This window comes from Achroia grisella, unplaced genomic scaffold, assembly GCF_030625045.1.
Source record: "Achroia grisella isolate CSIRO2021 unplaced genomic scaffold, CSIRO_AGI_Agris_v1 utg327, whole genome shotgun sequence".
Taxonomy (NCBI): domain Eukaryota; kingdom Metazoa; phylum Arthropoda; class Insecta; order Lepidoptera; family Pyralidae; genus Achroia; species Achroia grisella.
This window is the reverse complement of record NW_026712799.1, coordinates 277948-290665: the sequence shown is the minus strand read 5'-3', so window position 1 is coordinate 290665 and position 12718 is coordinate 277948. Positions and strand designations below refer to the sequence as shown.

Genomic DNA, 12718 nt, shown 5'->3' with positions numbered 1-12718 from the left:
TCATTATATGAAATAGATGGATATAATACTCATGCTTATACGAGAGACATACAACGTGGAGGAGGAGTATTGATCTACTACAAAGATTATTTACATATTAATATTAATAGAATAAAAAGTAATTCGGCAGAGATTTTGCATAGTACTATAAATATAAATGCCATGAATATAAATATTATTGCTGTATATAGGCCACCAAAATCCAATAGATTGGTTTTTATTAATGAATTAAATATTCTCATAAAGCAAATACCTGAAAACCAAGATATCATCATAGTTGGAGATATGAATATAAACTTAATGGAAAATAGCTTAATTGGAGAGAAATATAAAAACATGTTGTGTGACAGCGGCCTACAAAGTGCTATCAACGAGTGCACGCGGGAAGAAATAGTGGGGGGCCGGCTTGTGTCGTCTTGTATTGACCATGTATGGGTGCGCAGCAGACATCGCATCGCCGCACACATGCTCACGTGTAAAATATCAGATCATTATATGATCGGTGTGAACTTAGAGACTGGCATTGGTTGTAGTGAACCGTGCAATAATAAACAGGTATATGTAATCAATAATGAATTAGTCAAGCAAAAATTATTAAATATTCAATGGGATAAGTTAGTAGAACTGAATTGTCCGTTACAAATTTATGAGCAGTTATATATTCTTTTCAATAATGTATATGAGGGTTCAAAAGTGTTAAAAATTAATAAGAATACAAGAAGGTCACAGCCCTGGATAGACAATAAATTATTTATTATGGTCAAACGTAGGGACGAGTTATTTAGAAGGTCAAAGTCTAATATTAAAAACATTAATTATAGATTGGAATATACTCGTTGTAGAAATTTAACTAATAAACTTATAAATAGGGCTAAGAACATGTATCGGAAAAAGGAATTAGAAAATTGTGAAGGTGATTTAAGAAAAACATGGGCAACCATTAACAGCTGGCTGGGTAACAAGAAATCTAATTTAGATTCGATGATAATGAAATATATGTGTAAGGGGGTTACTGTTGAAAATATTTGTACAAATTTTGGAAAAACATTTACTAAAGAAATAGATAATATTAAACATAAATGTAATCAAAAGTTTTTATTACGTGAAAGCTATGTACAACATGCAAATGTGAGCTTTTACTTTCAGAAAGTTACACCAGTCCATATTGAAAAAATTATAAGTAAATTAAATTCTAGAAAGTCTCCAGGAGCAGATGGAATTAGAGTAATAGATTTAAAGTATATTAAAAAATTAATTAGTCCAGTTCTGGCCAAATTTATAAATGTAAGTTTACAGACAGGCACGTACCCAGATTTACTGAAAAAATCCATTATACGTCCATTATTTAAGCAAGGAAGTCATGCAGAATATAGTAATTATAGACCTATTGCAATTTTGTCGACTATAAATAAAATAGTAGAAAAAATATTTGTGACAAGGATTAGTGATTTTTTAGAAGGTAATAATATATTAACAGATACACAGCATGGGTTTAGAAAATCATATAGTACAGCTACAGCTATTGGCAAATTTAGTGATCAAATAAATAGTCACCTAGATAATAGGAAATATGTAGGAGTCCTCTTTATAGATTTCAAAAAGGCATTTGATACCCTGGACCACGGACAGCTACTGGAGGCAATGAGAGAATGTGGAATCCGTGGTCCAGTAAACGAATGGTTCCGAAATTATTTAGATAACAGAAAACTGTTCACTGTAATTAATGCTACAGCCGGTCAGGAATTTTATATGAAAAGTGGTGTGCCTACTGGTTCGGTATACGGGCCTGTTGGTTATACCATGCACGTAAATAGTATGATTAACGTAATAAATTATTGTACGACATATATGTACGCAGACGATACGTGTTTGATATATGCAGATAGAGATATCGAAAGTATTGAAAAATGTATACAGTCCGACCTGGAAAATATTTTGATGTGGTCCCATGACAATGGTATATTATTGAATGTATCTAAAACTAAATGTATGCTTGTACATTCTCCATATATGAAAGATATTAACAAGTCAATTAGAATAGTCGGCCACTCGTATCAATGTCTTCACAATAGTAAAATACAATGTAATTGTGAACATATCGAGATGGTGAATGAATATAAATATTTAGGGATCACAATAGACTGTAGTTTTAGCTGGAAAATACATATAAACAATATATGTAATAAATTAAGATATGTTTTGTGTAAGTTCATCCAGCTTAAATATGTAGTTAGTAGGTCGATATTGTTTTCCTTTTATTGGGCATTGGCAGACGCGGTATTAAGTTATGGTCTGGCGGCGTATGGTTGTACCTTTCGTACCTATCTTGATAAATTGTATAACATACAAATACGTTTTTTGAAACACTTAGTAGATACGGAATTTAAAAAGAAATGTAAAGGAAACTACAATTTGTTATTCACAAAATGTAATATTCTCCCTATACATGAAAAAGTTACTTTACTATTGGCATTAGAACAATATCAATGCAATAAGTATAAGGTTAAAAAAACAACTGAGTATAGTATGAGACATACAACTATAAATAAGTATATTGAACCGGTGGTATGCAACTATTATGGTGAGAGAACAAGAAGGTACATTACTCCACGAATATTTAATAAAATTTATAATGAAAACGATTGTTCAAGTAAAGAAATATTTAAATTTAAATTGAAAAGATGGTTACTCGAAAAAGTGCATTAGTATAAGTTCTATATTATAGTTAAATTGTAAATTAGATATAAGTAAAAATGAGTGTCCTTATTCGCCAACAAACTGCAAAGCAGTTTGGCGATAATTGTAAAAACAAATTGTGTATATGTAATACTTATAAATAAATAAAAAAAAAAAAAAAAAAAAAAGATATACATATACCCGACTGTTGCCACTTTATATCAAGTATTTTATCACCTTCTTGATCGTTATTAAAAAAGCAGGCTACATGGTTTACAATAAACATTATCGGGAGGGACATGCATAATCTCAAAACTGATGGGCATTTAAGATGATGATCAGTAGATATTAGTAACTATATTCACATGATTGCACTTATGCGACTACGTAAGTCACTATTTACTTGCATTCCTTCCATTAATCATAGATCTTGCCTCAGGTTTCACTTCATTAACTCATGATAAATTGACAAATGTGGCCAATCTATTCATGATTTATGTACCTACTAATGGCTGAGAGAAAGCGATACTGGCGTTCAACATATCAACTGTAATGGTCTATAACACTATAACGTGATTGTGTTCTGTCAAATGATGGTAAATTGATAAATCCGTGTATCCTTGCTGTTCAAATTCTTCCATGATGTAAACATGCTGATCATAACAAACCTCTTATCCGATATCTAGCCATTACTTAATATGATTCCTGCCCAATGCCTTTCATGATCTGCAATCATCATACATTCTATATGTCTGAAATAAAAATAATTTTTCAAACAGACACAATAATTTCGGATATTAACCTCCATATACACACAACCTCAGAATTTTTAAGCTTTAACTTTGGAATTTTTCAAACATACAAGTAGATATATATTTATGAACTTTTAGAGTTATTGTTAGATAAATTAAGGTTGAGTCAATAATTACTAGTCACATATATCAACTATTCAAAAATGTTTCACTATTATCACGATATTCTAATTACAATATTATATTATATTATTTTAATTTTACATAATTGATATAATGAAATAGAGTATTTAGTAATGAATATATATTAGATTTAATGATACAGGGTAAATGAGCAAATAGCAAGAACTGATTGCAAACGAATCTTTGCTAGTAAACGTAAAATTGCCGCGGTAGATAGGTACACTAAAACCAACATCAGAGGAAACCGATATCAATTTATCTGTAAAGAAACCGCATCGTTAGCGGAAACTTTGTTGAATCTCCTATTCCTTTGCCATTTTAACAGCTTCTAAATTACTCGTATATATTATAACATCTCTTTTAATTTTTCTTGACTACAGAGTCATATAAATATTATTATATAACATACAATAGTAATAATAAATAGCCAAGGATACACGATATACGAGTACGTGAAGAATCCCAAAACAATACAAACAGATATGTGACATACATATGTGTATGTAATTACTAAATCAAAACAAACAAGCGAATACTAGTCTATAATATAAGCTAACTAACTTCAATTACTATGTACTGCTCCTTTTTAATGCTGTAAGCATGTGGTCGTACAAATAAAGCATTATATAAATGACAATAGTTAATTCATAGATATCATCTACATTATACGCAAGTATTGCTTTTATAAACACCATTCGATGTACGAATAAAATCATAGATACGCAAACCCTTGTCTTATTTTATAAAAAGCTGCGTAAGCTTACCAGCAACGTTTAAATGAAAATGAAATAACCCGATTATAAGTCAACCAGAAAATGTAAACAAACGGATGATAAAAACAAAACAAAAAAGCGTAGGTACAGCAAAAACGTTTAGGAGCTTCAATAATAAAAGAAAATCCGGCGTTTGGTTTCAAATTAGCTAATCTCGACGTCAATTTTAAACAATTCATCTTGAATAGGGCCGCGGAGTGGCGCGTCGGTTTCAGAAGTCATTTTTCAGCCGCTATGACGTAATCGCTTATGAACTCTTAGCGTTTTATTTGAAAAGTGGAGAAAATTTCATATTCAACGTTTTATAAGCTCCGGAGTTATCCAGATATACGGACTGCACGTATCAAATTTCACCATAAAATATTTTAATGAAGTACGCTCTAAATATACAGCCGAGAGGTTCAGTAATTGTAGTATCATATTATAATTTATACTATAATATGATATTAGTTGAATATAATAATTGTTACCGTATATTCTATGCAGTAACATAATATATTTCCATAGCAGAACTATCAAAGTTATTGAAATAGACAAAAAATATTTTGAAATATGTTCGATGAAGATTCTTACTGTTTTGTTTTGTTTTGAATTGTATTTTAGTAGTCTTTATAAAAAGTTGTCTGCGTGAATACCTCAGTCTCACCTATTTCAGGTTGCACTATGAAATATATTTCGGTCGAAGAATTAGACAAGACAGTAAAATTACATGACAAGCATAACCTCTTACTATGCCGAAATGGTAATGCATGAGTAGTCACGGGTGCCACATGATAACGTGATATCCAATAGTGCTGTTCATGTCGGCTTCTTTACCACTCCAATTACATAAAACATGTGCATAAATGTTAAAAGCATATATATATATATATATATATATAGTTGTAATATAATATTTGACACTTAATTATTTTTATAGATTTGATGTCTATCTTATATTTTTAAAGAAAAACCTGATAATCGGCTTACGGGTGTCCTCTAATCTCTTTGGTAAAGTCACACCAATATAATCCAGATGCCGGAGGGTCAGTTCACCAAAAACTTTGTCATAATGTCTTATCTAATTTAGGGAACAAAAGGATTAATTAAATTTCAAACTCAGTTAATTAAATACCTCGTACATTATTAAATAAACCGAAGATACAAAATTTTGAAGTGAATCTAAGTTAATTAGGTTACTGCTCGTCAATATATGAACTTTTGATTTAATAATTTCAAACTAGTGAGACTTAAATATTAGTATCATAAAACATTATATTATTTTAATTCGATTTCTCGGAGAAGGGGCTTCTCAATCAAACTTTTTTTGTTAATGCTAGACTAGATGCGACGTGATCCAGTGACGAAGAATTCATATTGTTCAATTGTGCATGACTTCATGGTGACTTACCGCCAATTTACCACCTCTTGGTTTAAGTCTAACGCAGTTGTTGCTGAGACGCAGATATCAAAAATCTTTGTGTTATTTTATAAATCCAACTAATGCAACGGTAATAAAAACATCAATAAAAGAACTAACTCATCCCGTGGCAGCAAATATATATCACTCAAATATACCCAATAAAATACAAACAGTTCAAACGTATATATGTAATGTAAATTACGAAATGCACGTGTTTAAATTTTACCAATCTGTAGCAGTAAAACTGGAAACTTTATTTTAAAAATATTCCGTTACATCTTGACAGGTAGGTAATTAATTACGTACCTTCGGTATACTGTTTAAAAAGACCGTTCGCTAAGTACAGGTGCTTAATTAATTTAATCAACGTACTGAAACTTAAGATCGTCTCTCCTAAGTCTTCAATCGATTGTCTTAGTCGATGTTTGGGCTTTCGGTTTTAATTACACATTTTATTAAACTTTGTTCTACGTCGACTTGGATTTTAAAAATAAACTCCGTGGACGTGTCAAATTATTCAATTTATGTTTTAATGCAAATGTCTCGATAAGTACTTCTACATACATATACAAAAAGTAGGTATCACAAATAAACATTATTTTTTCTTCTACGACTATTTTTATTCTGTCGTATCAATGGCCTACTTTAAACAGTACCGACCAACATATTAGTATTGTACGTAACGGAAATTGATATTTGAAAAAAATATTATAATTTTTTTTTCAAAAATCATATTTCGTATTATATTTATTTGTGATACCTACGTTTTGTATATGTATGTAGAAGTACTATCGAGACATTTGCGTCGTCAGCTAGTACTATGCTTTCTAGATTACACTACACTTTAATAAATCGCATTGCTATTTCTTTGAAACCTAAGTATTAAAATTTTTAAATAATAATAATAATACTTTTAAAATCATAAGGTTTTGTGACGAAATTAAGCAAATAAGTAACTACCTATATTCAGCAAGAGTTTAAGAGAATACTTACTCGTAATATTTATGTCTAAAGTTATGTGATCCATAATTAATTTTCACACTTAATCTACATAAGTATATTATAAAACCCGACAGAAGTTAGAACCGGGAACTGCCCATTTAATTAGAACCCGATGGAGTTTCAATATTGACTTTGAGTTTTGAAGAGATCACTAAAAGTTATGTTTGACTTATACAGTGTTTCGTAATTTCAATCTCGACGGCATTAAGCCTTTGAGTATTATTTAATTTATGGGTTCATTCATAGCTAATATACTTATACTGACCGTTAGGCAGTATACTTTTGTTTTAAAACATACTCAGAATTACATAACTTGCAATTATTTAATAATTTTTTTTAATGGTTTAAATATGGCAACTTTAGTTTATACATACACAAAACTACGTACATCATCTTATCATACATATAACGTTCGTGCCAACACTTAAGAGTTATAATTCTCATCTCAGTCTTCAATCGAAACATATGTTACAAAACAAGCTGAAATTTTTGAAATCTACCGCGGTAAAATATATGTACCTACTATTTGTAGTAAAAGTTAATGTAGTGATACGTTTAAAATTCGTACAAAAAAAGATTCCTGCCTACCTATGGCCAATCTAGAGAGTCCTCACTCTTTTCAAAATACCCGAATTCGAATGTGTCATTGCATCATTAAAAGGATGTACGGTAATGGAAATACACTGTAATATAAGTAAATGTATTTTCTCATTGCCAAATTTGTGAGGGTACATACTTACCAATTGTTTCGAACCTCGTAAACTAGTATTTAATATGAAATGATGCAAAAGTTGTTGCATATTTACTACGACAAGAACATCTCAATAATACATTATATCAATGCCTTTAACTATTTTAAAACAATTTTAATAGGTTAAGTAAGATTTTGCTAATTGAATAGTTAAGGTACTACTGCCTCCTTTTCTGTTTCCTGTTCTATTTACATGAACACAATATATTAAAAGACTAAATATATGAAAATAATTATGGTTTAATGTATTACTTATATATCCTAGGCTAGGGCCTAAATATGGTAGGCCATCAAATATAATATTATACATATTAATCTTTATTATATCATAATTAACGATTACAACACACGACCAATTAACCAACCGATGAATTAAGAAATGGAAAGTTTCCATTCTTTCTTAATTTATTTATCTAATCGACATGCATAGAATTGTAGTTGGAAAGTATTTATTGAAAAAAAAAATATTAAAAAATAGGATAAAATGGAACATCTCTGCGATATACTCGTACATAAAAGCAAATGATAATAGAATAGATAACTTAGGCGCTACAAAATCTACATATGTATATATTATCAGTAATAATATGTACCCTACATTCTAAGAAGTCGCGTGGAACCTACTTGGTTCCACGTGACTGCAGACAGCACTCATTATTCATTATTCAAAAACATTCATTAATTAATTCTTATATACAATAATAAATTCGGAGCATCCTTCGTGCAAAAACAGTTCAAATTTTCAATTATACATTTCTTTTCTAAATTGACGTGGCCATGCCATTTTGATAGTTAGGATTGCATTGAAGGCGTTCAAAGTAATACTAGCTATCAAAATGGCTTGCTTTGCTCTAATAAAGCAGTGTGTGATAGAACCTGCTTACTAAATAATCGTGTAAGATATATCAACTCCATATACTAGTAATAGTATGTATTATAATAAAATAACAAATATATAACATTAATTTAACTATGTCTCTAACACAATTCACTTTAGCAATTAAAATACAACCAGCACATCCTGTGCTCAAAGACCGAATGCCGCGGCTTACAAAAACCCTCCCTTTTATACAGAGAAGATATGAGTGGGGTTATATGCAACTAGTTTAACGTTACCGAGTAATAATGAAACTACCTTCTTTTAATACAAAATATCAGATTTTTCGACAATATCGATGTGAACCCTAACAATCGGAATACCTCTAAATTGTTGTCATTGTCAAGAAGAGCTGAAGGAATAAATTGCTATGCCCTCGTACCCTGTAATTTCATTGACATATCTTACCGATCAAACCAGAAGACGGCTGTCGACAGAATTAGATCAGACAAATACACCCACGAAAACGACTTTGTACAAAGTTCCTACTAACATGTTTGGATATAAAATTGAAACATCACTTTCATCATCGAAATTTACGCCCACTCAAACATATACAATTATTTTATACTATTAAATGGATGATGAAAGCCTCGGCAAAGTATACTTATTTATATAAATTTCACAAGACTTATTTTTACTATATCAATTTACTTGAACAAGCCTATGAAAATGTCTTATGTGTAATATGTGCATATATTTTGTTTCAAGAATGTGGAATGCTGCACCCCTACCTGTATACGACGGCGGGGCTCCAGAGGAAGATGGTAAGTCGAGCATGAAGTCGGGTCAGGAATCTAGCAATACATGCATTACTAGCTGATTACTTATAATAGTACTCAAGAATTACAACGTGTGAAATATATAACAAGTACGTCACAACATATTAGGAAAATATATTGTCTATGTGTTGTTATACGTTTAAGTAACGTCACGGGAGTCAACTTGATAAAGTTTCTGATGCTCTAGTAGTCGGAGGAAGTGGACAAGTGTGGGTACTTTATTCTTTTATTTTACGTCCTCGGTGGTATAGCGGTTTAGTACACCGTTCTACTTCCGATGGTCACGGGTTCGATTCCTCGCACGGCACAAACATTTGATGAGATGAGTATGATTATTTGTGTTGTTCTGGGTGTTTTCTATGTATATGTATTTACGAAAAATATATATTTATGTATTTGTATCAGTTATCAGTACCCTTAACACGAGCTTTAGTTAGCTTAACTTGGGTCCTGAAATTATTATTATTATTCTACATAAAAAACTGACTACATTTCCATAAAAATGCAGGTATATGCACAATAATTATAACGGTTTCAGTATAAATTCGGCGGTTTTAAAAAGTAAAATTATAAGTAACGGCGTATAAATTCCTTCCATGCGATTTAACAGCGAACGAAACTGAATGTTAAATAAGTTATCAATACAAAAGTAACCAGAAGTCTGTACCATATCAAAAAAAATGCATCAGAGACAAAAGTAGATAATAATGAATTTATTGAATGCGTCATTTTAGGAGGAGACTTCATTAGTAGAATTTTATTATTTAATGACTATAATCATAACGATATTCTAATGAATTCAGTCATTATTATGATGCATATGTATTTGTTCGGATTGATTATAGATTTATTATAGTTACAATTCTTACCAATTTCCTCACTAACATTGTATTGCCATTGTTGATATATGATTATATTGACATGCTTCTATTTTCAATTAAATTATACACCATAACACCTATACTACTTAATACACATAGTAGTTAAGTCACAGTGATTAACTAAATACTACTCTCTGGTGAAGGAAACACAGTTAACAAACACAAAAAATAATCAACTGAATACGACATACAGCGGTAGGCTCGACTCTTGTCACGTTTTATCCAAATACCTAACGAAATGTGGGCATGTCAAGTGTTAATTTAACAAATTTACCATATATGATACCCCTCAAAGATCTGGGATAAAAGTCGTGACTATATTTCGAAGTGTTTTTTTATATTGTATATATTAAAAAAAATACCAAAATGCAAGTTTCTAGTCGTATTTATATATATAACATCCCGCAAGAATCTCGTAGATAGATATCTACTTATTAATTATAAATCGAATGTTCGACTATCTTTTTATACATATATTTTGTATTCATTTTTATATATCATGTCACACAAATATAATACTTAAAAATATCAGTTTTCCTTATTTATAAGTAACCCAGTGTAAAATAAATGTTTACAGAACTATGTATTTAAAAATATGGACAAAAAATATTTCTAGGAATAAATAAAATACACAAGTAAACACCTACCCAGAACACTCTGGGTTATTTTTAATTAAGTGTGTGGTTATCACTTTGCTATTTTTTTTGCACCATATCGTTATGATTGATTATTTTCAATGGTTCTTCATCTTATATTAAAATAAGCGGGAAACTCACAATAACCTTTAATACTGTTTTTAAAGTGAAAGCAATGAATATAAGTTTACTTACCATCATTCCATAGTATAAAATAAAGTCGCTGTCACTGTCTGTCCGTACCTATATAGGCTTAAATTTTTAAAACGGATTTGAAGCGATTTTTTTCAATAAATAGAGTAATTCAAAAGGATAGTTTATATGATACAAGTACACCCGGACGACACCAGGGTGAGTAGCTAGTACGATAATATTTCATAAAAAAAAAACCAGGCTTGTTTGTATAAAAATATATTTTGTTAATTTGTTTACATGTTCATTCCTGCCTCATCTTTAAACAATTGCTATTCTACCTTACCAAAAAGAGCCCTCACTTTAAATCTTCTACATTGATTATAATGTTGTCTTACTTAGGGGTCTGTTAAAATAAGTATTTGTAAAAAATATATGATTTTCATGTTTTTTGTTAAGTACCTATGTAATCTTATATCATTCACTAACCAGATTCACTTTTTGTTGCATTGCCAAATTGCGTCAAGATAAAAATATAGGTATAAATGTTTTTGTTAAATATATCATACTAATATTTTAATATTAATGGTATTTTTATATAGTTAACAGTAAAATAGTAAATATGGATGTTTTAAAGTTAAAGTTACCGATAACACAATATGTCTATAACCTAAAAATTAGACATACACACTTAATTTTAAGAACTTTTAAACTAAAACCCATAACAATTTCCGTCATAATTATACCATAGAGGTATCGAGAATTCCCGCCCGCAATCATTGTTTGAAACTTTCTGTAGTTCTTAAACACCATGTTGTTTTATATACTTAATCGATAGTTATTTCTATATCTATTACATTATCCATAATAATCTAACTAGATTAACTATATCTATAATATAATAACATTTAGAAGATTACATTTTATACATGTTTTAAAGAATTTTGTATAAGCAAATATCAAAGCAAGTGTTATTACCTAAATGTCAAAAATTAATTCGAAATGTGTTGCGACAAGCATTTTGATAAATATAACAAATCATCCAAACATTGTATATACTATATATACCAGCTACCTTGTTTTTATGTGAAGCTTGGCGTGCGGAACTTGACCATGAGTTATATAGGTAGATAATTTTGGATGACACTAAGGATTATATTCAGCAATATATACCGCTATAAATATAACTTGATTAATTAAATTACATACGCATGACGTTTTCATTCAATACCATTAAGCAAAATAATAATAATAATTCACACAGCGCCAACAAGACCTAAGTTAAGGTCTAAAGCTTGTGTTATGGATACTAGATGACTGGTACAAAAAAATAGATATATCTATATTTTATTCGTCAATACATACATATTATACACTGAAAACACGCAGACCAATACAAACAAATATACTGAATATAATACATGAATACAAATGTTTGTGCCATAGAGGAATCGACCCTAGACCACCAAAGACCTACTGCCGCGCCCGACCATCTGCGACAAGTGTTTCTAGTGTTCCTTGCGTGGTTTAACAGAATTAATCGGAACAGCAGACAAACATCCATCAAGGGAGGCAGGTAGATTGTATGGAGTCTTAGATGTCACACGGTATTCTTCAAAGAATCAGGGCGTGCCGAAATCATAGGGCACGTTAACATTCTACCATGATTTTAGAATAGGATCTTTTAAATTTTGGAGTGATACCTAAAGAAAAAGAAAACCTAGTGAAATGTATCTTTATTTATAACTTTTTATATTATGATCCGAGATTTGACAATGTAGTAGGCATCATAAATAGGACTGTATGTATTGAATAGAATGACGAGTATGACAATATTATCATAGGTAGATGTTACCTATTATATTTAAATAA

General features: G+C 30.2%; 1 protein-coding gene across 1 annotated transcript in view; it reads left to right on the top strand.

Moving 5' to 3' along the window:
• Positions 1 to 12426, top strand: part of LOC131843606 (uncharacterized) — a 29388-nt gene extending 16962 nt beyond the window's left edge. Inside the window, exons 3-6 of the mRNA XM_059192279.1 lie at positions 247 to 555; positions 1147 to 1238; positions 9128 to 9183; positions 12293 to 12426. Coding sequence (XP_059048262.1) covers positions 247 to 555; positions 1147 to 1238; positions 9128 to 9183; positions 12293 to 12426 — 591 coding nt within the window. The remainder of the gene's footprint in view (positions 1 to 246; positions 556 to 1146; positions 1239 to 9127; positions 9184 to 12292) is intronic.
• The last annotated feature ends 292 nt before the right edge of the window (positions 12427 to 12718 follow it).